The sequence below is a fragment of the Microplitis mediator genome, chromosome 11 (assembly GCF_029852145.1).
Source record: "Microplitis mediator isolate UGA2020A chromosome 11, iyMicMedi2.1, whole genome shotgun sequence".
Taxonomy (NCBI): Eukaryota; Metazoa; Arthropoda; class Insecta; order Hymenoptera; family Braconidae; genus Microplitis; species Microplitis mediator.
This window is the reverse complement of record NC_079979.1, coordinates 20,674,958-20,702,916: the sequence shown is the minus strand read 5'-3', so window position 1 is coordinate 20,702,916 and position 27,959 is coordinate 20,674,958. Positions and strand designations below refer to the sequence as shown.

At 34.0% G+C, this 27,959-nt stretch overlaps 1 protein-coding gene across 4 annotated transcripts in view; it reads right to left on the bottom strand.

Annotated features, from left to right (window-relative positions):
* Window positions 1-27,959, bottom strand: part of LOC130677862 (teneurin-a) — a 311,604-nt gene that overhangs the window by 103,558 nt on the left and 180,087 nt on the right. Inside the window, exon 1 of one of the 4 annotated variants that reach the window (XM_057484758.1) lies at window positions 2,103-2,435. The exons of the other annotated variants lie outside the window; for them this stretch is intronic. Within the exon in view, the coding sequence (XP_057340741.1) occupies window positions 2,103-2,148 (46 nt within the window). The 5' untranslated portion in view covers window positions 2,149-2,435. Of the gene's footprint in view, window positions 1-2,102; window positions 2,436-27,959 lie in introns of those variants that run through there. 4 annotated transcript variants of the gene reach the window in all.

Genomic DNA, 27,959 nt, shown 5'->3' with positions numbered 1-27,959 from the left:
TATATTTTTCAACCAGAGTAGTCTGAAAAAAGTTGTAAAACCGAGCTCTGGGATTTAAAAATGTAAATAAAAATAAAATTAAAAATATCATTATTATTATTTTATTGTTGTATCCAAGCCGGAGTTTTATTAGATAATTTAAGGGAAGATTTAAATGCCGGATCTTTAACAATAATTGCCGTGGGTCTTGAGAGCCCAGAAGTAATTAGAATCGAATGATCATCGAGCGAATGTTGAGCGAATTGCTTTTCGGGAGGGATTTGGGAGGGTTGTCGAGGGGTGGTAGTCGTTAGGAAGGATTCGCGTGTCGAGGCAACTGCTTACTCTATCTCATTCTATCATTCTCTTATTCCCTCTCAATCACTATCTCTCTTAAACTCACAGTATTACACCCGAATAGCATTAATTCCATAGACGACACGCAACCCTACCCAATAAAGCGTCGTAATTGCCGATGGGTTTGTGCCTGCGGGCAAACAGTCAGAGTAGGCATCATCATCAGTCTGCAAGCGCGAATACGAAAGGGTAGCGACCGAAAGGACGGATCTAAAGCGGCGTCCTTCCACCCCTTCCCTACCCTGTAACATATAATTCCCCACCCAGATCTACTCTACTCACTCTGTTTTGTTCTGTTCTGTTCTGTTCGTATCGGCGATTCCACTCAGTCTGGGTGCTGGCAACATAGACAGAGAAAGAAAGAGAGGGGGAGGAATGTCACGGGTTTCGAAACTGCTCCGACTTATGCGAGCCACGTGCACACTAGTCTAATTTGCTTACGAGCTACTGGGCTTAAGAACAATACGCGCACTACGGACATATTGGTTTGTGCATGGATAACAATAAAATTCAACCCTTTATACCAGTCTAGTCTTAATTGTTTGGGTGCATTTCAGGTATAGTGCCTCGGGTAAATTAACCAGCAGAGCTGTTAGTCCATAGAAAACAATCGGTTGATATCATTATTTCATGTGAGAAGCACAAGTAGTAGTGATTGCTGAAACCGTATAGTAAAGGGAGAAAAATATCTTCGTCAAAGGAATAGAGAAATGGTAATATGTTGAATTAAAATATATATTGGATAAAAAATAAAAAAAGATTAAGTTTAACTTTAAGTGAAATGAAAAAAATATAGGGGAAGATAATTATTTGAAGGATATATAAATTCATCAGTAATTCAGGAGCGATCCTTTAGGTTCAAAGGTTACTCTGTAGAAAGAATTTTTATTTTATTTCATTCTTCCCTCACAGTGTTACTTATTCTCACTCACCCTTCATTTCTCGCGTAATGCATTTCGGCGAATTTAAATTCCAAGTGAGACTCACGCCTCAGAGAGTACGCAGAAGAGAAGAGAGAAGAGACAAGAGGGAAACCTAGGACTTGATATAATCTCCGTACAAGGGACCACTACCACCAGCTCTACGGTTCTGTCCGAGATCTAAGTTGCATACATTAAACAAATAGGTACATTCATGTCTAGAATAACTTTCACGTGTTCAAAAACGTGTCGAAAATGTCAATAAAAGCTTTTTTCTTTCTTTTATCTTAAAAAAAAAGAAACATCCCGAGCTAAACTCGTCATTAAAAAATTATTTTTCTTTTGGTTGCTTCCCGCAAAAGAGATTGTAATTTTTAAGTCTCAAGCTTTTGTGTCTTTGTATGAATTTTAAAAAATAACAAGATACTTTGTTTGATTCACCAAAAGCATCAAGTATCACAAAGACAGTCTCTAGCTCTCTACCGCTAATGCATTCGTTGTATTACGCGGAATAGCTTTAATGGAATAATGATAATTCTGGTGATGTCTCATCTGTCGCAAACTACGCGTCATACGACACTCAGACTCGCTTTGTTTCTCATCTACACAAATAAATGCTGGAGCTGGACACTCTGCGCGCCACCAGCTAATGAGTTAATGAACGTATGTACATTTACGCTCCAACAGTTATTTGTTATTTGTACAACTAAGAAAATAAAAAAACACTCGCTGTTTAATCTATTGACAAACACGCACTCTCATATGTATCATGTATTCATTATATACATATATTTGTATACTTTCGCTTTCAAATAAAACACACGCTTTAATTATTTATTTACTCACCAACCCGGTCCACATCCTCCTGTGTGTAATACTGCTGATGCATCATTTTAAACTTTTTTTTTTTTTGTACAACAATCAATCAACATTTACATTTTTTCATATGATACTAATTTGGACTTAAAAAAAAAACTATATAAAATAACACATCACTGAAACTCCTCGTGGTTCACGTGAAGGTTAAATGATTGGTCGATTGTGACGCCGCCCATCTTGTCATAACACATCACAGAAACCAACATAACAAGTAAGAAATAAGATGAAAGTCACGAATTACTACGAAAACTCGGATAAAATAAAATAAATACGAATGACAAGTTAATATAATCCCGATATCTTGGAGTTAAAACCGAGGATAAAACATGAATCGAGTTGTTACGATACTGTGATATTTGTGCGCAGGTCATGGAGATGCTATCATCACAAGTTTTGAAGCCGGAGACAGTGGCGCCACTGGAAGCTGGGTGTTCGCTGCCGAGTACCTTAAACTCATCTATTTGGAGGTGGATGGAATAGGTGTAGAGGCGTAGGTACAGAGGTAGACTACTGCCGTGGGATTACTGCGAAAGTACGACGGCCGCGACGACGACGCCGCTGCGATATCGATTGGCCCAGTTGTCCCTTGTCAGAGTACACGGCAAACGAATCGTCCTACTGATTCTCGACTATCCAGAGTTCACCTTTTCTCGAGTCTCGGGTTTTTCTTCTCTTACCTTACACTTTATTTCCTACTCGGTTCTAATGACTCTCCCGAGTGTAATAGGGTCACGCTCGAGATTTTTACTCAACTATCAAGTCCAACAAATAAAGGAGCTTTATTTCGGTTTTTGTCTCCTATACCGTACCGATCACTTTATCAGCTTTTTATAAATATTACTTTCAATGGAGTTATTTTTTGACGGCCAGTTTGTTTCAATAGTTAGCAGCTTGCACCGGATTCCGACTCCATGACAGCGGGACCCGAAATCTGTCAGTATTTAATACTCGGATAGAATAATAATTAAGGGCTGGTGCAGTAACATGAAATAGCAGACAGGATGGTCGTGTGTCTAATACCCGTGATTACATCTCCGGATTGTAGAAATTTGGACATTGAGACACTGTCACGAGTCAAGTTGATCCCAATGGAATTAGTCTCTTCCGTTTCCAGCTCCTTACAAATATATGTATATATGTATAAATGTATATATATACTACCTACTAACAATCAATCATAAATTCACGGTATAATTTTGAATATTTATTATTAACGAGAATCAATTGTCATCGTGACAAGTTTAAGTATTTTATTACAACTTTAAATCAAGTCTGTATTAAGCAAGCTTGCATGACAGATTTTAGTAAAGATGAATGGAAATGCGAACGAGAATAGAAATGTTTAATTAATAAAGCTTTAGACTAAATTAATGAGCTGTTTCTTAACGAGCGTATCCTTGTCTCGTAGATCAAAACATTTTGTTGGCACACAACATCCACAAGCACATGCATAGTAGAGTAGAGAGACTGGTTTCTCAATGCGAGCTGACGTATCCGCGGACAATGGGCACGTGTGGGCCGAGTCGGCGGGAACTTTACGACCCCGACGACGCACCTTCATTTCCAAAAGGCTATTTCGGGGTATAGTCTGTACTACCACGGCGTTAAATAATAATATATTATATGCGTCTACCTGCACAGCTCAGGTACACAGCCGTATATAGAGTACGTGTGTCCTCCTGCGCGAGTGGATTAAAGGGACGTCTGGCAAGACAGGAGCACAAATACCCGCGCGTTATTGTTGTTTGTGTGCGGACAGGGAGAATGATGGTGTGAGGCCGTTAGCGACAAAGGATTTCTCGGTATTATTATGTGTGTTGGGCTCGAATGCATGACAATACGATGCCACTGGTGGTACTGGTGCTGGTACTGGTGCTGGTGCTGGTGCTGGTGCTCGTGATGGTGGTAGAGCTCGAGCACCAACGCGGGACCAACGCCCGTCCATACAATGCCCGCTAACAAGGTCGGCAATTAATGAATCGTTGAAAATGTATTGCCGCTGCGGGAGATATAGAAGCCAAGAGGGTGACTGAAAAATATTATTGAGGAAAAGTGCCCGTTTATTTTATTACTTATTTATATTCAAAGTCTCTCGGGCTTAAATTTTATTTTTTTATAATTTTATTATTCTGTTGTTTCAATAAATTCATAAAGAAAAAGAAAGAAAAAATTTTTTTTTATATAAAATGGCCATGTGTGGATAAATAATTTAAAAATGTCGCTTAGTAAAATAAATTACCGGGACGCTTTAACTCAAAAAATCAGAGTTTACTTAAAAGTCCGGTAACACAAAGGCCATTGACAAACTTTTTCATGCAGGAAAAAACTAATCTCCCAAGTTGAGAAAAGTTTTTGGGTAACGTGTACTCGGTCAAAGCTTTGACTTTAGCCTTTTTATTACTTTATTTAATACTCAAAAACAAGTTGTTTAAATTTTAATGACTGGATAATTTAAAAACTTAGTTTATTGTGCGTTAACCGAAATAATTTCATTTAAAAATAAATAATTTAATTTTTGTAAACAGATATAAAGGAGTTTTAATTCAGTCCTAGTGAAACGGGAACAAAAGTGTATTAACACAAGCGTATTCTTTAAATAATATAACAAAGTTATTCGCGAGTAGCTGCAGCAATGCTGGTTTCCGCGTTCCACTTTGCCCAGTTCCCCGTTTCCACCGACGCTACTCTGTGCTACTATCAAAATTCCCGCTCCGTGGCTTCTAGATACCGACCATTTTTTATTATTATTATTATTACTGGATTTTTATCACCCTTGGTATCTTCCGAGCAGAAAGCTCGACTCGGTAATCGTTCATGCGATAGCCCTGTTATTCCATCAGATTTAAATAAAATTCACTTTTAACAGATTTTAAAACAACTTTCATTATATTTCCATCTTCCATCAACTCTCGTTTCTCGAGTAAAAATAAAAAAAATAACCCCGGACGATTAAAATTTAAAACTAAATTATTCAATTCATCTCAGAACTTGAACCACAATTTTTTACTTTTAATCAGCTTTTAAATTTAAAATGTTTATTTTGTTTTGTCTTGCAAGCTGTCCTCGAGTTTTTACCCTCAGTCTCATCGCAAACCACCGGGTCCTTACCACCCTCAGCATCGCGTGAGCTCTAGTCGTTTTGCCTCGTTTATGTACGCGGGAATGAAACTCAAGTAGCGCTCGCTCCGTAATAAAATTGAAATCTTTATTCTCTCTACTTAACATGGATACGTTTTAATAAGAATTAAAAAAAAAAAAAAAAAAAAACCCTCATCACTAGATATTGCAGCCTAGTTTCCAGTTAAATATTCATCAGTAATTATAAAAATAATTAGAGGTTATTAATTTTAACGTAGAGTCGAATGTTTTGGGTTATTAGTCAGGATTTGTGGTGAATTTAAAAGACATGGGACTAGAGCTAGGGACTAGAGCTTTGTAGATAGTGGATAGATGAGAGACGAGGACGAGGGGTAATAGAGGTCCACTGGTATCCAGTATCCAGTATCCAGGAACATTCATAGTCTCGAGTTAAGCCTCTTTAAAGTTTAGTTCTCTCGGTCGTTCGCGCACACCGCAAACTGGTTTCAAAGCTGTTTTGTACATTAAACCCGGGCCTCCCTCTTATTTCCTACGTAAACAATCGTCCTCTGTGCACATAAGTGCCCTCGTTACGACTGGAACACCAGTTTATAATCTTATATATACACAACTTAACGCCGATTAGTCACTAACTTAAAAGTGAATTATTAACTCCCGCCCACAACCAGAGGATTCATATATTACTATATATTTCCCGAAAAATTTAAACCGCTGTAACTTTTGATAGAGTCATCACACAGAATGAAAAAAAAAATCTGCTATAAAGCTTTCACATGATTTTAGTCATTTTTCTACAAATAATTTTCGTACAGTGGCAGGTTAAAAAAAAAAAAGACAAAAAAAATACCGAAAAATTTTTTTTTGGTCAATTTGTTAATTTGAGCGACTAGCTGACAGTTTAAGCTTTGAAATATATATATATATATTTTTTTTTTTAGTTCTGTATGATTTTTCTTTAACGAGTTATGGGTATTTTCAGCGAGACCCATCCTTGCTGCTCAACTATTCAATAAAATCTGAACGCAGTGTCGAGAATAAATTAAAAGCGAAAATACAAGCTTTTAGTCAAATCAATTCGTTAGATGACGGAGATATTTTTTTGCATGACATATTTACTATTTAAAAATTTTTCATGTCCTTAATTTCTACAAAACTACCAAATACCCCCTGCAGACTAAAAATTGAATATTTATACGAAATTTATTACTGGAATGAAAAAAAAAAATTCTAAAATTTTCCCATAAATTTTATGACTCGTATTTTTCTTGATGGATATAATGTAGAAATAAATTAGTCGTGAAAGTAGAGCGTAGTAACGAAAGAGTAATAATAATAATAATGATAACATAAAATAAAAAATAAGAGAATAAATAAAGTGGAAATGAGATAGAGCGAGTGTTTTCATGCTCCGGGGTAATGTCTCGAGGGAAATTCAACCCTATCGACGAACGTTGTAACACTAGTCCCCTTTTCCTCTCTTCAACTAGCACCACTCGCTCGTATCCTTGCGCGTACGCTTTTCTCGAGTCCATTTTCAACTGAGATTATCACACCGCGATAACTTGATATTGACATGACAGCCTTTGGATCGATCAGTACACACTGTATATATATATAAATATATATACATATAGATATACAGAGGTAGATGGATAGATCATGCGCATATGTTCGTAAGGGACATAGATGATTTTCGATTGACGCGTCATCCATGTCTGTGTAATTCGATGTGACACACACGAGAGATTGTCTCTGAAAATATATATATATATATAATATATTGAAGATACTCACTCCGCTCATCGCTCAGATATACATCACGTGCGATCTTGATACACGCGAAACCTTCCCAGCTGTTCGTCAACATCCACACCCAAAATTCCACTTGGGTAAATTCGCAAAGGCTTACAAATTCGATACGACGGGTACGAGCATACACGAGTTGAAAAATAAAATAAAATGAAAAGAAAACAAGGTAGAAAAATATATAAAAATTATTATATACGACAGGATTGCAAGGTATTAAGTTTAACATTCGATGTGCGGATGATATATTTGTCAAATATATTCTATCCCCTCTGATGTCTAGCTCATCGTCACTTATTTATGTCAATGAGCTTTAAAAAGTTAATGCTCCATAAACCCAGGCCTAATATACAGGATGTGTACATACTAAATGTCGGATCCCGTTTTATATGCATCGCTGGATTTTCAAACCTTCCGGAGGGTTTTATCCTCCATTATATTTTTTTTTATCTACACAAATAATTACCATCTCACATAATTGATATCTAGTATAGTTACATCCGTATTAATATGAATTTGTTTAAACTTTTTTTTCTCTTTTCAAATCTCTTATATAGATCATCAAACTGATGGAAAAAATTACTAGAACCTAGTAATCGTTTTTTTTTTTTTTTTTTTTTTTTTTTGTTCAAGCTAGAGCATGAGAAGTTGTAATTAACATTGAAACAATTTTCTGAGATAAATCGACGACATGAGTTGGGACGTAACACACATATATGCCAAGTACTTTATCGCAGGAGTATGCAAGGAAAAGAGTATAAAAGAAATAACAAAAGCCATATACAGAGGCGGTATTATCGTAAGGTATACAAGACTACTCATTGCCGGAGGGTTTTAAATCGCATGCAAATATGTGTGTCATAGAATGACATCTCCACCTACGGCAATATAAACCCCTTGCAATTCTCAACGTCGTAATATGAAAGTTGCCCCCGTCGCGAGACTCATTCCAATGAGTCCTACATATACACATACATATGCATATACATATATATATATATATATGTTTATAGCATCTAGAATTCTCTAGTATGAGTTTCACAAAACCAGCGCGTTTTCCCGCCTCATTTCTCTTACTCCCACCCCACCTTCCAATCCACCGTACGTTGTTCCTGGCTAGATCAATATACACAACCTTTTTACTTAGTCTTATTTGCTAACAAACATATTTACTATTTTATATTTTTTATCCACTTATATGTTTATTTATAGGCAACAAAAAATTTTTTTCAGTCAACTTAAACTATTTTGTTTTTATTAGCTCTTATTATCGGGTTATTTTTTTTATTTTAAATAAAGAAATTTACACGGAAAGAATTTTCGTATGAATATTGCCATGTTATTTATTCTAAAAATTACTCTAAATCGAGTAATCTTGGGCCATAACGACTTTTTACTGTCGAATTACGAAATTTTACTCTTTCGTGAGTAAAAATCAATCAGATTAATTTTTACTCACAATTGCGAGTAAGAATTACACCTAGCGGCTGTCTAAATAAATTCTCTCTAATTCAATTTTTACTCATAGGTTATGATAAAAAGTTGATGATTCAATTTATAAAATTTATATTGAATTACAATAAAAAATTACAAGTAATAGGCTGAAATTTCCATAAAAAATCTAAAAACCATCTAATTGCCTTAGAATATGACTTTAAATAAATATTTTGAAAAAGAATAAAAAAAAAATTACTCTCTTTGTGTTGAAAAAGAAGAGATACAAATTTTTTTTTAATTTTAAAATAAATATCAAGTTATAGAGAGATAAAGAGTCTTTTTTTCCAAGCATACGTTTGTGTGCGTAACATGTAAGTTGTCGCGAGCGAAATAAAAGACATTTAATTGAAGCCGATATTAACCGAAAATTAACGGAGACTACTGAAATATTACTCTGCAGTTTAGAGTAAAAATTTCTTCCATAGATGAGAAAATTTATTCGAGTTATAGGCAGTTTTTCATCAAAAAGTTAATGGGTTTAAAAGAATGGTATATTGGGGAGTAAAAATTAATCGCATGGAGTAAAAATTAATAGATTAAGATGAGATATTCACAATAATCGATTAAATATAAAACTTTTAAAAAATTACTCAGTAGTAGAGTAAAACATAGTCTAGCAACGTTAATATTTAAACAAAAAATATTAAATTTAAAACAAAAAATACCAATTGTTTGCAACGGCCCAGGATTACTTGAAATTACAGAGTAATTTTTATCAAAAAATTCTTTCCGTGTATAAATAATGACGATGATGATGATAATGATGATGATGATGTTAAACGATAAAAGGTTCTTATGAAGTCTTAATAAAGTTTATTGGGCTTGGAAAGTATTAATAAGCGGAGTAAAGTATTTCCGAGCGCCGCGGGACTGAAGCCCGTGAAAAATGTATATAGCGTATGTAATATAGTATAACGTAGATCGTTAGCTAGCCGAGTACCTTCATGAGCCATAAATTTACCCACCAGATCGGACGTTAATTGTCGAACGTCCAATTTAACGGCGATTAAACGCTCCGCCGCGGCAAGAACCGTCACATCGGTTACTGCCGATCGGGAATAAAATACAATACACTTGCTTGTTTTGCTCACTCTCTAATTGTAAGTACTCTATTTTTTTTTTTTTATCAACATATTTTATAGATTTTTATTTTTTAAAAATAATTTAATCTATGGATAACTAAGTCTGTGAGACCGTAAAAGTCTATGTATAAATGACAATGAAAATACAGATCGCTTGTGCGTTAATTTAAATCACAAAGTAGCTCGTTCCAGACCCTCGGCGTTCTGGAGCTCAATATGCCGAGAACTTAGTCGGCGCCTCGACTAATCGACCGACGTGCGCTGCTATAAAAAAGAAAAATAATAAAAAAAAAAAAAAAAAAAAATTTACCTTAAGCTCAAAAAAATAAGTCTGCTAATAGGGTATTTTATTAGCATTAAAGATTAAATTTGCATGTCTATCGACTACTGTTAATTATAAACAAAATTTATTATTTCAAGTAATTTTCGATCGTGTTTAATTAATCTATTATAGATAATAATAATAACGAATTTGTTTAAATTAATAAGTGATTATCGGAAAATAAAATTCATATAATATTCAGCGTTAATGTAATAGCAGATTTAATTATTCAATAACAGTGATTGACGTCAAGAGATTTTATTTCGATGGCATTAACATAAACTTTAACATATATAATATTTATCTATATCGAGTATACATTAATTACCACAAACTTTAATATTTTATGGAATTATAACTTGAATAATTAACTAGGATATCCAGCTGGATGTACACCCATTTCAAATGACACTCTAATTAACTATTAAATATCGAATTGTGGAATTGACAATTTCACATCGGTTAACATAATACAATTTTGATACCTCTGCTTATCGATTATTATCATTTAAACTAATTGACAAGGATTTTAACATTTAATGATAAAACTTTTTATAATAATTTTAAGTTACAAACAACGAAACGATATTTCAATAAAACTGACCTAATTTTTTCAGCAATTCAATCGATATTTAAAAAAATAACTTGGAGATAAAATAACAGAATTTATATATAGTTTTAGGGCGAGGAAAATCAATCAAACAAAGGAAATAGACCATGAATACTGCAATTCCCTTGTAGAAAAAAAAAAAAAAAAAAAAAAAATGAACATAAATTGCTTTTGGTAATTGTTCTTGAATCTCTCATAATAACATGAGAAAAAAAGAAAAAAAAATTGAAGATAAAATATTTTTACTGCAACGTACTCGAGAGGTAAAATAATAAAAATGATTTGAAATTTTTATTTTCTCATTGTATAAATATTTGAACTTATACTGGGCGTGTGTATGGCTGTTTTCTTTTCCCTTGTGCACTCGGATATATATTTATATAAAAAATATATGAGCAAACATTGAGAGATTTTAACGACGTAATTCACGCAACGGATAAAATATAACGTTATAATGTCGTTGGGGGTGGGGGTGATATAGAGAAAAACAAAAGCAACAAAAAAAATCGACGTAAACGTTTGGATAGCTGTAAAAAAAGCATTTCCTTAGTATTTATGTGGGTAGAGAGTGGAGGCTGTTACCCCGTGGTTGAATTTCCCTTTAACCGGGCAATAAATCCAAGAAATCGATGGCTGATTGAATGGAACCAAGTAGATTGCTATTGGTATTGCTCTGTGTGTTACTTGCAGCACGCTAAAGTACTTAGCAGTTAAATGCTTTGGAAATTGCGTAAGCTCTTTTCTCCATTCACTCTTTTCTCATTCACCCCCTTCCCTTCCCTTCTCATCTCCTCTCCTCTCGTCTCCCTTTCCCCACACAAGGCATTTACTTGGTCTTCTTTCAACAGTTACCACTTTCACGGTCTCTGTCACTCTCACTTCATAAACAACCCTCACTCCAAACCCGGAACGTTAACTGCTTTGTGGAAAAAAAAAAAAAAAAAAAAATATTTTCCACAGACGGGCCACGGAATTCCGACTCTCCAGACTCCTGCCGACTCCCGACACAAACAACTTTTCTGAGTACATTAATTACGTCTCTATTGCTCTATGGTCAATTGATTTTTATATTTATGTTTTTTTCGCAATATAAATATATATTAATCAGTACAAGGTACCCATGAATTTATCTCAAGTCAAAGTATAAATAATTTTTTTACAGATAATATTTTCTTTATGAGCGTATTGAAGGAGCCAGAGATCTTTTACCGCGTCTGTTGAAATGATAAAAAACATTCACGCTAAATTTGATTGATTTTTTCAGCACAAATATAAATAGTCGGTACATTGTATTGTATATATATTTTTTAGCATAAAAGATATATAAAAGAGTTTGTGTATAAGGTTATCTGGGCAGAGATATGAAATCAGCGGAAAAGCCAAGAGCGACTACATTCGGATATCTTCAAGTCGGTTTATATTGAGAAGAACCAAATTGAATCCAAGTGCTGTCGTAAAAGATGAATATCACGAATTCCTTACATATTACTTATTTCTTTATATACATATGTCATTTCTTTGTGTACAACTCATACTTATTCGGGTTAAATAAATATTACAAGCCATGTTAATTTTTTTCTTTAAATAATAATCTTTAAAGTCGGAACTTTATCAATAAACGATTGAATTTTTTCAGTCGCGTAAAGAAACAAGTTTTAAAGTGTTATCGAGCGGAAGGGATTGATGAAGACTAGTGTGCTCTGTTCACTTTTATAATATCCTATCGCTAAAAAGGTTTGTCCTGCGGGTGGTGTTCTGTTCCCTGCACTATATCACCATATATAATATGAACAAAAAGTAAAAATAGTAAAAAAGAATAAAAAATAAAAACATTTCGCTATCGCCGGTTTAAATTTTTCAGCTCGTCTAGGCAGCAATACCCAGAATGTACACATATTCACGAATAAATATAGTATCGTTCCATTCGTCCAAAGCAGATTAAACTAGACAAAAGAAATGCGACAGTCGATGGGTTTTTTCGACGAGATAATAACAGTCTGCAGTGTAGCTTTTCCGCCAATGAAATAGATTCCGTGGAATAAAATAAAAAAATAAACCCAAGTAAAACTAAACATAAATAAAAAAGGGGCACATTCCATCTTGTTTATCAGATTAATTATAAAAAAAATATATATGTATATTATTTTAGGTTAAATTTTTGTAGGATTTAAAGCTCAATAATCCAACTGTCATAACGAGGAGCCGGAAACAAACAACACGGGTTGATTATTATATTGCGATAAACGAATAAAGCAAACCAGAAAGTTATGGAGCAGCAAGTGAGATAGAGACAGATAGATGACACAGATCAAAGAGACAGACAGAGACTTTGCTAGCTAGTAGAGGGAGCTAACTCTGCATTGGACACAGAAGGATGATAGACGTGTTTGAGTGGTCGCATACGTCCCCGTGAGCGTCATGTATGTGTCAGTGGCCTGCGGGTTACCAACCCCATTTTCTCTTCTACTCCTGTCGTCACTCGCAACTTAATGCGGGTACAATCATTTCACAGTTTACCATATTGTTATCATTATTATTATTATTATTATCATTGTTTAATATTATAATACGTGGATTTATTTTATTAATTTTAATATTATTTTTCATCGTCACTCAACTCGTGTTTTTTTCTGCTATTGACACGAGGATTTTATTGTTCCCGAGTTTAGTATTCATTTAATTAATATAATTAAAATCTCAGGCTTGTATATGTAGAGGAGGGTGGGGCAGAGCGGCCCCCCTGAAATTTTGATCAAAAAAAAATTTTTTTTTTTTCGCCTAATTACTATAAATCCGATATGTTTGCGCATTTTTACCCCGACGCATGACATTTGGGGCAAAATGGACAAGCCCAAAAAGTTTGAAAAAGTGATTTTTTCATATTTTTATCGTCAAATTAAAAAAAAATTATTATAATTCCACATTTCTAGCCCTACGCATAACACCTGGGGCAAAATGGACCAGCCGAAACTTCCGAAAAAATTATTTTTTCATATTTTTCGGCCGTTTCTCTATGTTAGAGGCAAATTTGGTCACTAAAAATTTATAAAAATAAAATTTTTTTTTTTAGTTGATAAATTTTTGAAATAAAGTAAAACTATAGAATTGTTTTTTTTTTTTCTTAAACAACAATTAGTAATTAAGGTAATCGAGAGTAAACGATTTATTACACCTTAAAAAATTTTTTTCGAGTAATATAAAACCGAAAATAGTTGTCAAGAGAAAGAAATACATTCTTAATGATGAAAACAATTTAAAAAAAAAAAAAAAACGAAAAAAAAAATTTTTTATCACTTTTTGGAGGGGGGCCGCCGCTCTGCCCCACCAAAAAAAATTTTTTTTTTTCAGAATTTTGGCAAAATCTCCATAAATTTGTTCGAAACAGGACAAAAGTAAAGTGATCTTATGGCTGAAAGCCACAAAAAGTAATAATTGGCTTAGGGAGGCCGCTCTGCCCCACCCTCCCCTACATATATATTTGTTATTTATTAAAATAATTTTAAAAATTTGGTAAGGATTTTTTATTTAATTCTTTTTAACTTTCGAACTATTGGTTTTAGAGTAATTTTTGACAATCAAAAATTGTAGAGCAGAAAATTTACATTTTGACAATGTGGTATGATGTATACGATGTATGGTTTGAAGGTATATGTTTTGAGTTATCGATAATTGAAATGGCGATGTTTTTTTTTAGTTTGAAGAATAAAAAGCTAATTATATTGATTAAAGCTCAAGTTTAATAACCGGCGGAGATAAAAAGAAATATAAATTTCATTGTGGGTATAATGAAATGTACATAATTTTATTAAATGTAAATTTAAAATTATTTTTACTGGAGACTATTGAGCTGGTTCATTCGTATTCATTTGAAATTGATCCGCGCTGTATAGCGATGGAAAATACGCTGGTATATTTTGTTTCGTTTCACAGATGTCTGTTCCTATGTATATATGTGCATTAATATATAACTATATACATATTTGTGTGTCTGTGCCAGCGAATTGTGAGTTTTGACTCCAATCAAATACATCGTTATTTCATATGGAGATTAAAATTGGATTTTTTTTTCATTTTTCCGCGGAATCCTCTGACACACGTGGCACATAAATACTAATAATTTTTTATTAGTCAAAAAATGATAAATTGTGATAGTCAATATAAATGAATTATTAACGTTATAAAATAAATTTTTATTTGATAAAACTTTAATCATTATTATTATTATTCAAAAATATACGAGGGCACTTTATTTGCTCGAATTATTATTCAAATTAATGAGCCGTAAAGATTAATTTCACTGGGTCTATAATCACCTTGCATACATTATTTGTTTTTTTTTTTTTTTTTTTTTTTTTTTTTTTTTCCTTTGAGTGATGAGATCTCTCGGCCAAAAAGAATTAAAAAAAAAAGGGGGCCTCAAAGGTTCAAGGTAGAGAGGGATCAGTCGATAATGGGCGGGAACGAAACAGGAGACTCGTGTAATTCTCAGGACACTCTATTATATAATATGTCTCGTGATCCTTATTCATGAATACGATGAGCACTGGAATATAAAAACTAATGTCATCTGATGCGAGTCGGATCAAAAGAGCCTCCGAGCTACGAATTAAGGGTAAGGGTTTTCATACAGTAGAGGGTGACGACTAAATTATCATTCTCGTTTGTTAGATTCTATTTTTTTTTTTTTTTAAATTTTTTATTCATTGGAGTAGTATATTTATTTATTATGCATTCTACGTCTTTCGTTAATTAAAAATGAAATTTTTAATACTTGGGGGTAAAATGGGTTCCGCGAAAAAATAAAAATTTTGATTTCTTTTTTATAAAATTCAGAATTTGCACCAGATATTAATTAGATAGAGATATTGAGTAATGAATACTGTTTACTGAGGAAAAAATAGTATATTGGATTTAAAAAAATAAAAAAGTTTTAATTAGTGTAATGAATAAATACTTAAAAATAAGTTGGACAAATTAATTGAGATATCTAATGAAAGAGTGTAAACGGGATTGAATTATTTGCAGTGAATTGTTGAGAGAAGAAAAACATGGTGCACGCTAACCGCAAGCTAGTGAAAGAAAAAAGTAGTTTGAGAAGAGTAAAAATAAAAAATAAAAAAGAAAGATAGAAATGGATGTAAAAACTTTCAATAGCGAGATAAGAAAAAGGGAACTCTTTATTTGACTTCCGAATTAGGTGGTTCGGTGCGGATTGAGAATGAATGGGAGAGAGTGGATGTCTTCTCTCGGTCGTTTTTATTTTTTTGCTCTTTCAGTCTGCAAGAGGACTCGTGAGCGCTTCACAATCTGCTCGGTTCGTGCTTTGTTTGAAAATCGCGATTTTATGTACACCCAACGTCTAACTTATTCTCTCTTTCCTCCTATCCGGCGCGTCGCACCGCGTCTGTGTAATTGGATCGGTTCGAATTAGAGCTTTACTTAATCCGGTAGACGCACTGAAAGGTGTTAGTTGACGGACGATAATTCGGCTCAACTTTACTCTCCTTTTTTATTCCCGACGTCCCGTCGATTTAGAATTTTTCTAAAAAGCTCATTGATTTCGTATCATTTGTTTTTTCATTTTTTATTACTCACCAAAGAGATATCGTGACCTGCCAGCTTAAAAATTAAATATTCAAGACAGAGCCGAGTTTTATCGGAGCCGAGGATTTTTTATCCAGCGTCATCAAAAAAGTATCAAACCCAAGTTATCCGAGGATTTTTCACGACGGTTTTAGAGGGATGACATTTAGATACTATTTTACTTTTTCCGGTCCCTCGTACACCGTGTTTCCGACATTTTGATGAGCTGGAGTTTCTGCCCCCGGGCCACTACAGATCCTCTATATTTTTTTTTTTTTTTTTTTCCACCTTATTGTTTCATATTTCTATTATCTTGACCCTCTTACTCAATCCTCGAATCAATTTCAAATCATTTATAGTGATTATTATTATAAAGAAAAGTTTGATAGTTGAAGGCAATAAATTTATTTAAAAGGATGAAAAAAGTAATCGGATAAAATATAAAATGTAAATCGGTAAATCGTAAGCTTTGTCGTATAAACCAAAGTGTCACGTGCACGAAATTCAAGTCAACTTACCGCGTAACAAATCGCCGGGTATTATGGAAATAGCAGTCATCGCGTTCATCACACGCACCAACTGAGTATCAACCAGCAGCGCGTTATATGTTCACTAGGGGTAGGAGAGTCGAGAGTGGAGAGTATAGTCTGTTTTATTGCGGCTTGATCTCGGGCCAAACGTTTTCAGCTGGGGTGCCTTTACCACCCTCCCTACGCGCTTTTTTACTACTCCCTCGTTCTCTTTTGTGTTGTATGTGTACGAGCACAACTGAACACAACTGAGCACAACGATGATGAAGAGCTCGCACAATACATTATCAAATGATTTTTCAACATTATGTTTTGTGGACACGTGACTATTTGATTTAACACGAGAGGTGTGGTTTTGTAAAGACGTCATAATATAACATACATTCATTTTTATTGCCCCCTAACAAACACTCTATTATTTTTCCTTTTATCATTAAAACTCAATTTCGACGTTAAATTTACAATTAAACAAAAACATAAAATTTTTGAAAATAAAATAAATGCCAACATGAAATGAGTAATTTACCAAGTATTTGGGCACTATTAGGGGAGGGTGGGGCAGAGCGGCCCCCCTAAGCCAATTATTATTTTTTGTGGCTTTCAACCATAAGATCACTTTACTTTTGTCCTATTTCGAACAAATTTATGGACATTTTGCCAAAATTCTGAAAATTTTTTTTTTTTTTGTGGGGCAGAGCGGCCCCCCTTCAAAAAGTGATAAAAAAAATTTTTTTTTTCGTTTTTTTTTTTTTTAAATTGTTTTCATCATTAAGAATGTCTTTCTTTCTCTTGACAACTATTTTTGGTTTTATATTACTCGAAAAAAATTTTTTAAAGCGTAAAAAATCGTTCATTCTCGATTACCTTAATTACTAATTGTTATTTAATAAAAAAAAAAATTTAATTTTTATAAATTTTTAGTGACCAAATTTGCCTCTTACATAGAAAAACGGCCGAAAAATATGAAAAAATAATTTTTTCGGTAGTTTCGGCTGGTCCATTTTGCCCCAGGTGTTATGCGTAGGGCTAGAAATGTGGAATTATAATAATTTTTTTTAATTTGACGATGAAAATATGAAAAAATCACTTTTTCAAAATTTTGGGCTTGTCCATTTTGCCCCAAATGTCATGCGTAGGGGTAAAAATGCGCAAAAAAATTTTTTTTTTGGTCAAAATTTCAGGGGGGCCGCTCTGCCCCACCCTCCCCTACATCTAAAAATATTACTTTATGTATAACCGATAATGATCTAAAGTTTAAAGGGATCTAAAATCTAAATCTCTCAATGTGAACTAAACATATAACGAGGACACAAGGGAGTTGAAGAGATCAAGTATCGGGAGAATTACGGCATGCGATTATCGAGGGTATTCGTTGAAATACAACAGTTGCGTTTATATATAGTACATGTATAGATGTATTATTACTATCACTATTACTATTACTATTATATGGATGTAAATGTAGAAGCCGTAGAGATAAAATATCGGATGAATAATGGAAGTACAGAGGGCTGGATAGAACTAGGTAGAACATGCACCAGTACGGCCGCTCCGTTGAGAACAGGCCAGCCAGCGAACGGGGTCACGTGCCACGCGGTGAACCGACTCTATGAAATTTATTATCACTCGCGGATCGACGCTCGTCACCCGATACCAGTTTTCGACACTCGATCCATTTGATGTCGATAATATTCCTGGTCAAAAAAAAGAAAAAAGAAAAAAAGTATTTAATTTTTTTAGAATTTAATTGCGTGCAATAATTTACGTGTTTTTTTTTAAACTGCGATCGCGATAGTGACACTTTTTTTAATGGCTTTTTTTTTTTTTTCTCATAATATGTAAAGTGTTAATCAATGATGAACGGATAACCAGCGTAGCGGACACACATGAGTGGCGGATGAATAGAGAGAAACGATAACGCGCAAAATGACACCCGCGTTGAAAATGGCTAGCAAACTAAATTTGCTTACTGCTACTATTAATTCTGCGTGCTCATTTAATTTAAACTTTATTATATCGACATTTATTATGCAGAGTTAAATAATTCCTTTTAAATATCGGACACTAATTTTAATTTAATTTAAATCCGCAAATTCTAACCTCACTTTTCTTTCAATTTATAAAATTCATTTTCAATAAAATTCATCTCATTTAATTCAGTAAATTATTTACTATATTTTTAAATTCCTTTTTTTTTAGTGGAAAACAAATTAAATAATATAAATTCATTAATTACATTAACTACCACAAGTAATTAAATATAGCAAGTGGTCTAGGGCGCCATTCCATGCGATAATTTTTTTTTTCGACGTCATTTTGGGAATATTTATTTTTTGCCAATAAAAGTAGATAATTTTATTTAATAACGACCGAAAAAAATAAAAATAATGAATTGCGTTAAAATAAAAAATGAATATGATAAAGATTGAGTAACATTGTAAATTATTTTAAAGGGTCGTATCCTGCAATAACGAGTTACACGTGCTGTGGAGAGCCTCGGGAAAACACAGGATATTAATGACGACATTTATCGTTATGGTCTTTGATACATCACACCAGTGAGTTTAAGTAAAAGGGTACCGTACAATACACAGATTTATTATAATATATATTCATTCAAAAATTTATTTACACGTGTACGCAAAGAAAAAAAAAACAAAGAACTGTATGTTGGCCTTTGTTACATAATAGCGGGTGTGCTATTATTTGTTACGTCATAATACTGCCAATGGACAATTATACTAGTGAAATAATGTACGAGTAGACAATGGGGTGTCGAATAGCCGTCTCATTAGCACCTGTCCTTGAGAGTACACGGGAGACTACCTCGTGTCTCTTTTTTTATACTCCCCCGAGTCCTTGCTAGTAAATAAGAAATATTTTTATTTTTTTTCCCTTCAAGCACATGTTTCCTTTAGCATACTATCTCCTGTCTGGCTGCTGGATCATGTTAAATATATATATATTGTGCAGTATGGGAGTTTTAGGAGAGAGAAAAAATAAGTCAAGCGAAAAACGAGCCAGATAATGAGCCAGCTTTCGATCTCTGAAGAATCGGTTTTAAGCCACCTGGACATGTCGTGGGGATTAAAGATCCCCTAAGGGTTTTCTTTCACCGGATCTGTTCTTTCGTAAATCATCAAGTACTTTGGCTTTCCACTGGATTGTTTTCTACATGCCCATAAAATACTCCACTGGGTCCTTTTTACTTTTTATTAACTATTTAATATTGTACAACAAAATTTGTATCATTTGAATTATATTATGAAAAATTCTTCATACGGAATTAATCCTCTTTACAAATGAATATATATATATGTATATTTTTTTTTCTCAAAGGCAATTTAAAAATTTTTTTTATTATTGGATTTGTTAAAAATTTGATATAATTTATTTTATATGAATTCCGGCACTGATATTGTTGGATTTATTTAAAATATTCTGAATTTATTTTTGAAAATATTTGATTGGGAATTTAATAAAATAAATAATTGAATTTATCTTGATGGAAAAAATATTGTGCGAGTTTAAATAAATATTGAAATAAATTTATTGAATAGATGAATTAAAAAATAGGTTGTGTAAATTGTTTAGCATGTGAATAGTGTTTCGACATGGAGGTTTTATGCATATATAAAAAATTTAAATGAAAAAGTATTGAGTGTATGTGTGATTCTAAAGAGCCAGCGATGCGTCGATGGTGTCGCCACTTGACGATATTTCAGGATGCCGAGGATTCGGGGTATGGAGGAGAGTGAGATTTAACGTTACGAGGGAAGAATTTAAACTGAATTGTGCATGTCTACGAATGGTGTGGAGAAGAAAAATGCACGCGAAAGCGAAAGGAGGCAGAGTAAAAAACATTTAACAAACGAAAGCAATAAAAAGTTTAAATAAAATAAAAATAAAAATAAAAACGCTTGCGATTTATTTCGCATTTAGTCTACAGGAGAAATCTCGTATACTGTGCGAGGATACCAAGTGCCTTGAATACGCGTTTCAGTAGTTTTATTGTATCAAGCGAAAAAGAGTGACTTTTGAATACACGTAATTAGGTGCGAATTTACTGTAGGCTAATATATGCTTCCCTTTCAATTTAAACATATCTTTTAAACTATTGAGTTTAAGAATAAAACCACTTATAAATTTTATTTTTAAAATTTCATTCTCTACAGAATTTGTTTCATATTTTTTCAATGTATCTTTGATAGTTTAGCCATATATGGAAAAAAATTAATCGTGAATGCAACATGATGCAGTCTTGGTAAATAAACATGATGAAATCATGTTGCATTCACATGATTTGTCATGTTTCGGTTACATGATAGTCATGTTGCGGTAACATGAGAAAATCATGTTGCATTCACATGATTTGTCATGTTTCGGTTACATGATAGTCATGTTGCGGTAACATGAGAAAATCATGTTGCATTCACATGATAATCATGTTTCGGCTACATGATAATCATGTTGCGGTAACATGAGAAAAATCATGTTGCATTCACATGATTTGTCATGTTTCGGCTACATGACAAATGTGGCAGCAACATGATTATCATGTAGCCGAAATATGACAGATCATGTGAATGCAACATGATTTCATCATGTTTATTTACCAAGACTGCATCATGTTGCATTCACGATTAATTTTTTTCCGTGTAGTTACCGAAACATGAAATCTTGAATAAAATACAAAATTTAAAAACCAATAGAACAATTAGCACGTTCATTAAGTGGAAAAATAAAGTAATAAATGGATTTTCGGGTCAAAGCTGGTCACAAAAACGTTATTGGTGGTCAATCGTCTAGTCCGTAGTGCATTAATCCGATTGGTTTTTCATTGGGCAGCTCATCGAATTATTCTAGGTGCGTGTCCCGCGTCCTCGGGCGATAAACCATTTATTGATTATATACACACACCCTATATCTACAATAAATATATGTATTTATATCTATATATATTTAGATAGCTACGTGTTTTATAGACAGTGACAACTTGAGCATGTACATCGAGATGGTGACGAGTGTTGGGAATCTCCGCGTTAAATTTAGCGTAGCAATCAGTCCACCATTCTGGCGTTGCCGAGGTGGCTTTACGTGCCGCGCTTATATTACCTGTATTATCATCACCGTCGACTGCCGACTGCCGACTGTCTACTACCGCCGAGAATATGCTGGAGGCTTTAAGGCCAATGCAGCTGGATCCTACTCTCAGAGGTTGTTTTTCCCAGCTTGCGCTTTCCCAGATCGCCTCCTGATGTAGCTCTTTACCTCACATACGTGCATTTTATACTCTCCTACACTTTATACTACAACGTTATATAACCCGTGCTTTCCTATACTTCCGTAACGCTCCACTCTTTTCTTTATATGTGCCCGGAATATTTTCTTAATTAAGTTTCCACTTTATTTCGTATCACATACGAGAATTCATGCCAAGTATTAAAAATACCTCGCGTGCTTAAAACCGAATCAACCTGGAATTTTTTTTAATTGATGTATAAAATGCATATTCAAAAAATTATTAAAAACAAAAATTTAAAAACTGTCAAGTTTGGATGATGGATAAACAAAAGCTAGAGAGCATTATATTGTTGAAAATATAGGTGAACTACAATTCGCAGTATGCCAAGTATTTTGAGCAGAGTTTCTCGAGAGTGTTGGTAACGAGTATAAAGTGATGAGTCAAGTACTTGGGAGCAGGAACAAAGTATCACAAGATGCATATTATATTGAAAAAGCTATGACATCTACCACTCAAAGTTGTGGCTGACGTTGCGAGCTTGTGATCCTCCGACCTGATTGTTTTACCATTAATTTAACAATATTGCCTTGTTCTAAAACAAAATATTAAATTTTCGTCGAATACAGTTTGAGCAGGTTTTAGAAATTTACTCGTTATTTATACTCCCCTCGAACTAGATTTGACATAAATTACGACAAAGGAGTGCCACAGATATTTATGTCCATGTCTGTGTATAGATATAACTCATGACTCCCTTTGTTACCTCGACCTAAATATTTCTTTGTCTTTTTTTGATACCCGAGTTGATACAAAACCGTCAATACTCGCCGAGAGATGACACTGATGACAAGAGATGGAAGCAATTGACGTGTGTCACCTGACGCCGGCGAGATAAAAGAAAGCAACGCGAGCCATCAGCAGCCCCAGGACTGTCACCGGATCCATGACACTCACAGCTACAACGCGATCCACCCAGTGAGGATCCTGTTTCAAAAATCGTTAGCTAACGAATGGACCGTTTTATCGGTTTGAGTTATAGGCTACCGAGTGTATAACATTGATAAGGCTGTTTCCTGCTTTACAGACGATCCGGTTTATCGATTTACGCACATTTCATGCTCACTATGCTATACTTTTTACAACTCGATAAAGCTGGATACCGACACCTTTACAACTTGTCATTATTTTTTTAAAATAAATGTATTTATTTATTTTATTGGTTAATAATTCAGAGCTTTCCAAAGGTATTTATTAATAATATCTATTGTTGTACAGTGATGGTGAATATGTCTGGAATAAAATTCAATAGAGAGAAGTGAACAAAAGCTGTAGGGAAAATTCTTTAGCCACGAATCGACGGACATTTATGCGCGTTTAACCCTCTGACGAGCACCTATCGTGATATTAGTAAAATTTGTATGAAATGATAGATCTACATATATATAAATATGAATATATATGTGTGTAAATGTGTGTGTGTGCACTGGATGTATGGAGTTAACATTTACGCTAACAGGGCATCCGGGTTGCACGCAAAACCACGCGCTATCCAATTATCACAGCTCGGTGGTGATAATTTTGGGCATTCAGATATCATTTCATCTGTCAATAGTGACTTGATTAACAATTGTGTAACCTTCTTTACTTCCGCGGACACTAGGTGTTTGCAAGAGAATTATACATATGTATATCGGTGTGTGTATGTGTACACACTGTCGGCACGATAATGTACTTCAAATTTCGTGTATACTCACGTAGTTGTAATGCAGTCTCTTTGTGTGCAAACTTTGAAACACGTCCATGTCAAGGAATTTAATGCTATTCTGGTTTGTCATCAACACTCAATTGATATTAATGTAATTCATTATTTATGCTAATTTTCATTCAAGAACCAAATTAATTATCAATTATTATTCATGACTTGAACAATTATTAAAATTTTAAAATCTATAACTTAAATTACTTAATAATTACAATGATGTATGAAACTAGATTATTTTACTACTCTCTAAACATGAATTAGTGAAAATAAGTGAATATTCACTAATTCCAAGTGCAAACCGAACCACTAATTTTAAAAAGTGGTTCGGTTGGCACTCAGAATTAGTGAATATTCACTTATTTCACTTATTCATGTTTAGAGAGTATACAGTATACATAATAATAATAATGATAATAATTATTAACAGTTATATTAAAATTGTTCTAATTTAAGATTAAAATTAATTATTTATAAATGTAAATTACTTAATAATCGCAATGATGTATAAAACTCGATTGTTATACTATACAAGAATTGTAATTGAATGTATAAAGGATGGCCGCAAGGAGCTTAGACTCCATGGCCAAACAAACAAAATTTCTATCTATCTATCTATCTATAACTCCAGTTACTACACTGTAAAAAGAGCGGTGTTAAAAATACCGGTGTTAAATCAGGGTAACCGGTGTAAAAGCGGAGTAAAATCGGTGTAAAGGCGGGGTAACCGGTGTAAAAACGGAGTAACATTGGTGTAAAAGCGGGATAACCGGTGTAAAAGCAGGGTAAACTGCGTCCGCTTGGGTTATTAACTTTAAAGATTATAAAACACAAAAAATGTCAGTTCTTTATGAAAATTAATAAAATATATCATTTTTTAACAAGTATAGTGATCGAGTAAGTAAAAATATTCACAAAGTAAAATATTTTAACACTGGTAAAGAATATCTACACCGGCGGCGGCGTTATTTTAACACCGATCTAGAATATTTACACCGGTGGCGGCGTTATTTTAACACCGGTACAGAATATTTACACCGGTGACGGCGTTATTTTCACACCGGTCTAGAATATTTACACCGGTGACGGCGTTATTTTCACACCGCTTTCAGGGGTAAATTTAACACCGATAATTTTAACACCTACACCGTTTGGACTTACCCCGGTGATTTTTTACAGTGTATTATTGTATCTTTATGAATAAAATTTCATTATAAAATTCAAACAAAAGTTACAGTTTTTTGAACTTTTGTAATTATTTCTGCCAATGAATTGATCCCTTTTGTTAATGTTTTTGCGAATAAAATTGAGCGTAAACATATTTATTTATTTTTAATACCTGTCCGTTAGCTAAAAATGTTTTTTTAGGTCAATGAAGTTTACGAGCATCAAAGGACTCGTATCACATGAACATTTATTTAAACCATCAATACAGACGTCAGAGTATACAAGATTTACCCACGCCTCCTCACGGGCTATCATCCCTCGCGAGGATCGTCGAGTAAATATGCTAATGCATTCACGGAAAATGTTTTCACTGGAGTCCTCGCGCGCCCAAAATGCTAAGTTCGCACACATACATAAACATACACCCACACATGGTCTGATGGCAAACGGTTAACAAACAACGACCCGAGGGGTGCGATAGCTTCTAATGTAAGGCAGTTTGATCGTGCGCCAGAGTTCATTATTGAGATCGTATGTCAAAAGGGTTGACTGCCAATAGCTTACATAAAAGACAATTAAATGAAACTGAGCGTCATTTTGGTGCCCCACATTATATATTAGATGAAAAAAATTTTTCATGACGTGACAAAGGACTCAACTTTGAATAAAATGACATTTTGATCCTCTCTAAATCGATAACATATTAAATGTAAATTATTTAATGAATTATTTATGACGCTGTTGCTTATTCGATCAGCATATTGTACATATGTGGCTCTAAATACAAAGGATAGCCAGCGGAATAAATAAATAGCTGTGGAGATTGAAATGTTTGGAGGTGGATAGAGAGATAATAGAGTAATAGCGACAGCGTAATCCTAATCGACCTGGCCGAAGTTCAAGGGTTCAGAGAAAATAGATATGAGAAAGGTAGAAAAGTATATAGTGTAGGGTGGATAGATCCAATCGAAGAGGGAAAAGCTTCCGCGGCCCCGCGGCGCTTGTACTCGATGATCCGTTCCCAAATATCCCCAGAGTGGTTCCAATCGTTTATACACCACCGCGAGCCAGATGGCATAGCTTAGAGTACTCGATAGTGTATGTATGTCTGTGTGAGTGTGTGTGTGTGTATGTTAGTGTTTGTATCTGGCTCGAGTCTGGGGCTTTAGTCTCGGCAATGGGCGCGTTTAAAATTTAACCGCGGGCCAAAAACCACCGTGGCAATCGTGTAGACTCAATGACCCGGGTGCAAACGCCCTCCGGGGATAGGCTAAGTCAATTTCTAATTTTGTTAATGCCTAAATTGCCGATTTATTCACGTTTATTTTATTTAAACTGCTGGTTACTTCAATATCAACTTTTAAAACTTGTTAACTTTCCTAATAAACTAGTAATGATTTAATTTTTGGTCATTATTAATTTGGAAATTCATTTTTTTTGTGGTTTATTATTTTTTAAACTTGACAAAATAATTTTTTTTATTAATCATTCAGATGAGTAGACACTGAACGAAAAAAAAAGTATTAAAAAATATTTAAAGGAATGTTTTTTATGGGGAAAAATACATCCAGCCTGGAAGTAATTACTGAAACAGTAGTCATTCCGCACCATTAACTAACTCGTTTGCACTATGATGCAGTATAGTTTAATATGGTGTTACATGATACATAGTATAGTATATATTGTATGGTGTAGACTTGAATGTAGAATGAGTGAACTCGGATGAGGATATATAGAGAATGACGTGAGTGAGATCAACTGTAGACAACAAACTCGCTGATTAACCAAATACCGGTTGGCAGGACAAACGTTCATGCAAACATTGGACGAGCCATTGGACATGGCATTGCCCTAGTACGTATGGTGATGGCTCCCCATACCCATAAATATACTCCAAAGGGATCAAAGTTCGTATTACACGCGCAGAAAGGGTTTTATTTTTTTATTTTCCCCCCATCGATTTGAGCCGGCACTCGCAACAGGGACAAACTTTTTCTGGTGATTACGCTTGTTGCATTTATTCAGTAGACAACTTGCGTGAAATATTGGCTCATGGTTCGTTAATCTAACGAACGTCATAAAGCATTGATAAGGTTCCTCATCAGTGAATTATTTATAAGGATGACCGTTACTTTTAAAAGGGTTCAAATCGACCAGAAATTGCCATCTATAATTAAAATCTATTTAAATTTTATTTTTAGTATTATAAATAATAATAATAATAATAATAATAATAACAAGTTATTAGTAATTCATAGCGGTGATGAATAGTTTAGTACATTGAAAATTATGTCGAGGTAATTGTCACCGCTTGAGGACTTGCATAGACTGATGCACAAGAAGGTAATGAACGCGTTGTCGAGAGAGAAGGAAACGGAGGAGAAATAGTTGAAGGAGGGAAAGGGGCCCTGACCTAAGACGGAAGATAGACACAACCATGACGCTTATTACGCGCGTGACTTGGCTTCGCTCATCAAGCTTTCGTGACTTGTATTCTCAGTTGCATCGTGTTTAGTTATACGTTTCGTGTATGGTATAGGTTCGCACAGACGTTACCTGAGGCCTTGCAGTGATTAGGAAAGTTGCTGCGATTATAGTTTGGTTGTGTCTATGTCTACAATACTTGTATATCTATACATCTATATAGCTAGATGCATTATATACTTACTTTATAGTTACAATATTATGGCCATCTCTCGTCTTTAGCTACTGCATACATATACTTAATCCTCTGTTCTAAACTACGTGTGCATGCATGTCCATGAATTCGAGTTCCTAAGCCGCGATTTATTAGTCTGAGAATAGCTCGTAGCAGCGAATCAGTAATTATTGGAAAAATTAGGCTTTATTTTTTTTTCACAAGTTTCAGAACAGCAGAAAACGTGATTCAATCACGTGGATTTGATGAATGAATAAAAAATGTTGATGATTAAACTTGGCTAGGTAGATTTTGCGGTCGGTAAAGCAGATATTTGAGATAAAATCTAGGTATAATGATTAAAATATGAGGATTTGAGGTCGGAATGTTTGGTTTTGCGGAACAATTGACTTTAAAAATATTATTTTAAGCAGCATAGAGCTTGTTCGTGCACGATAAAGTTTATCATGTTATATAACGAAGAAA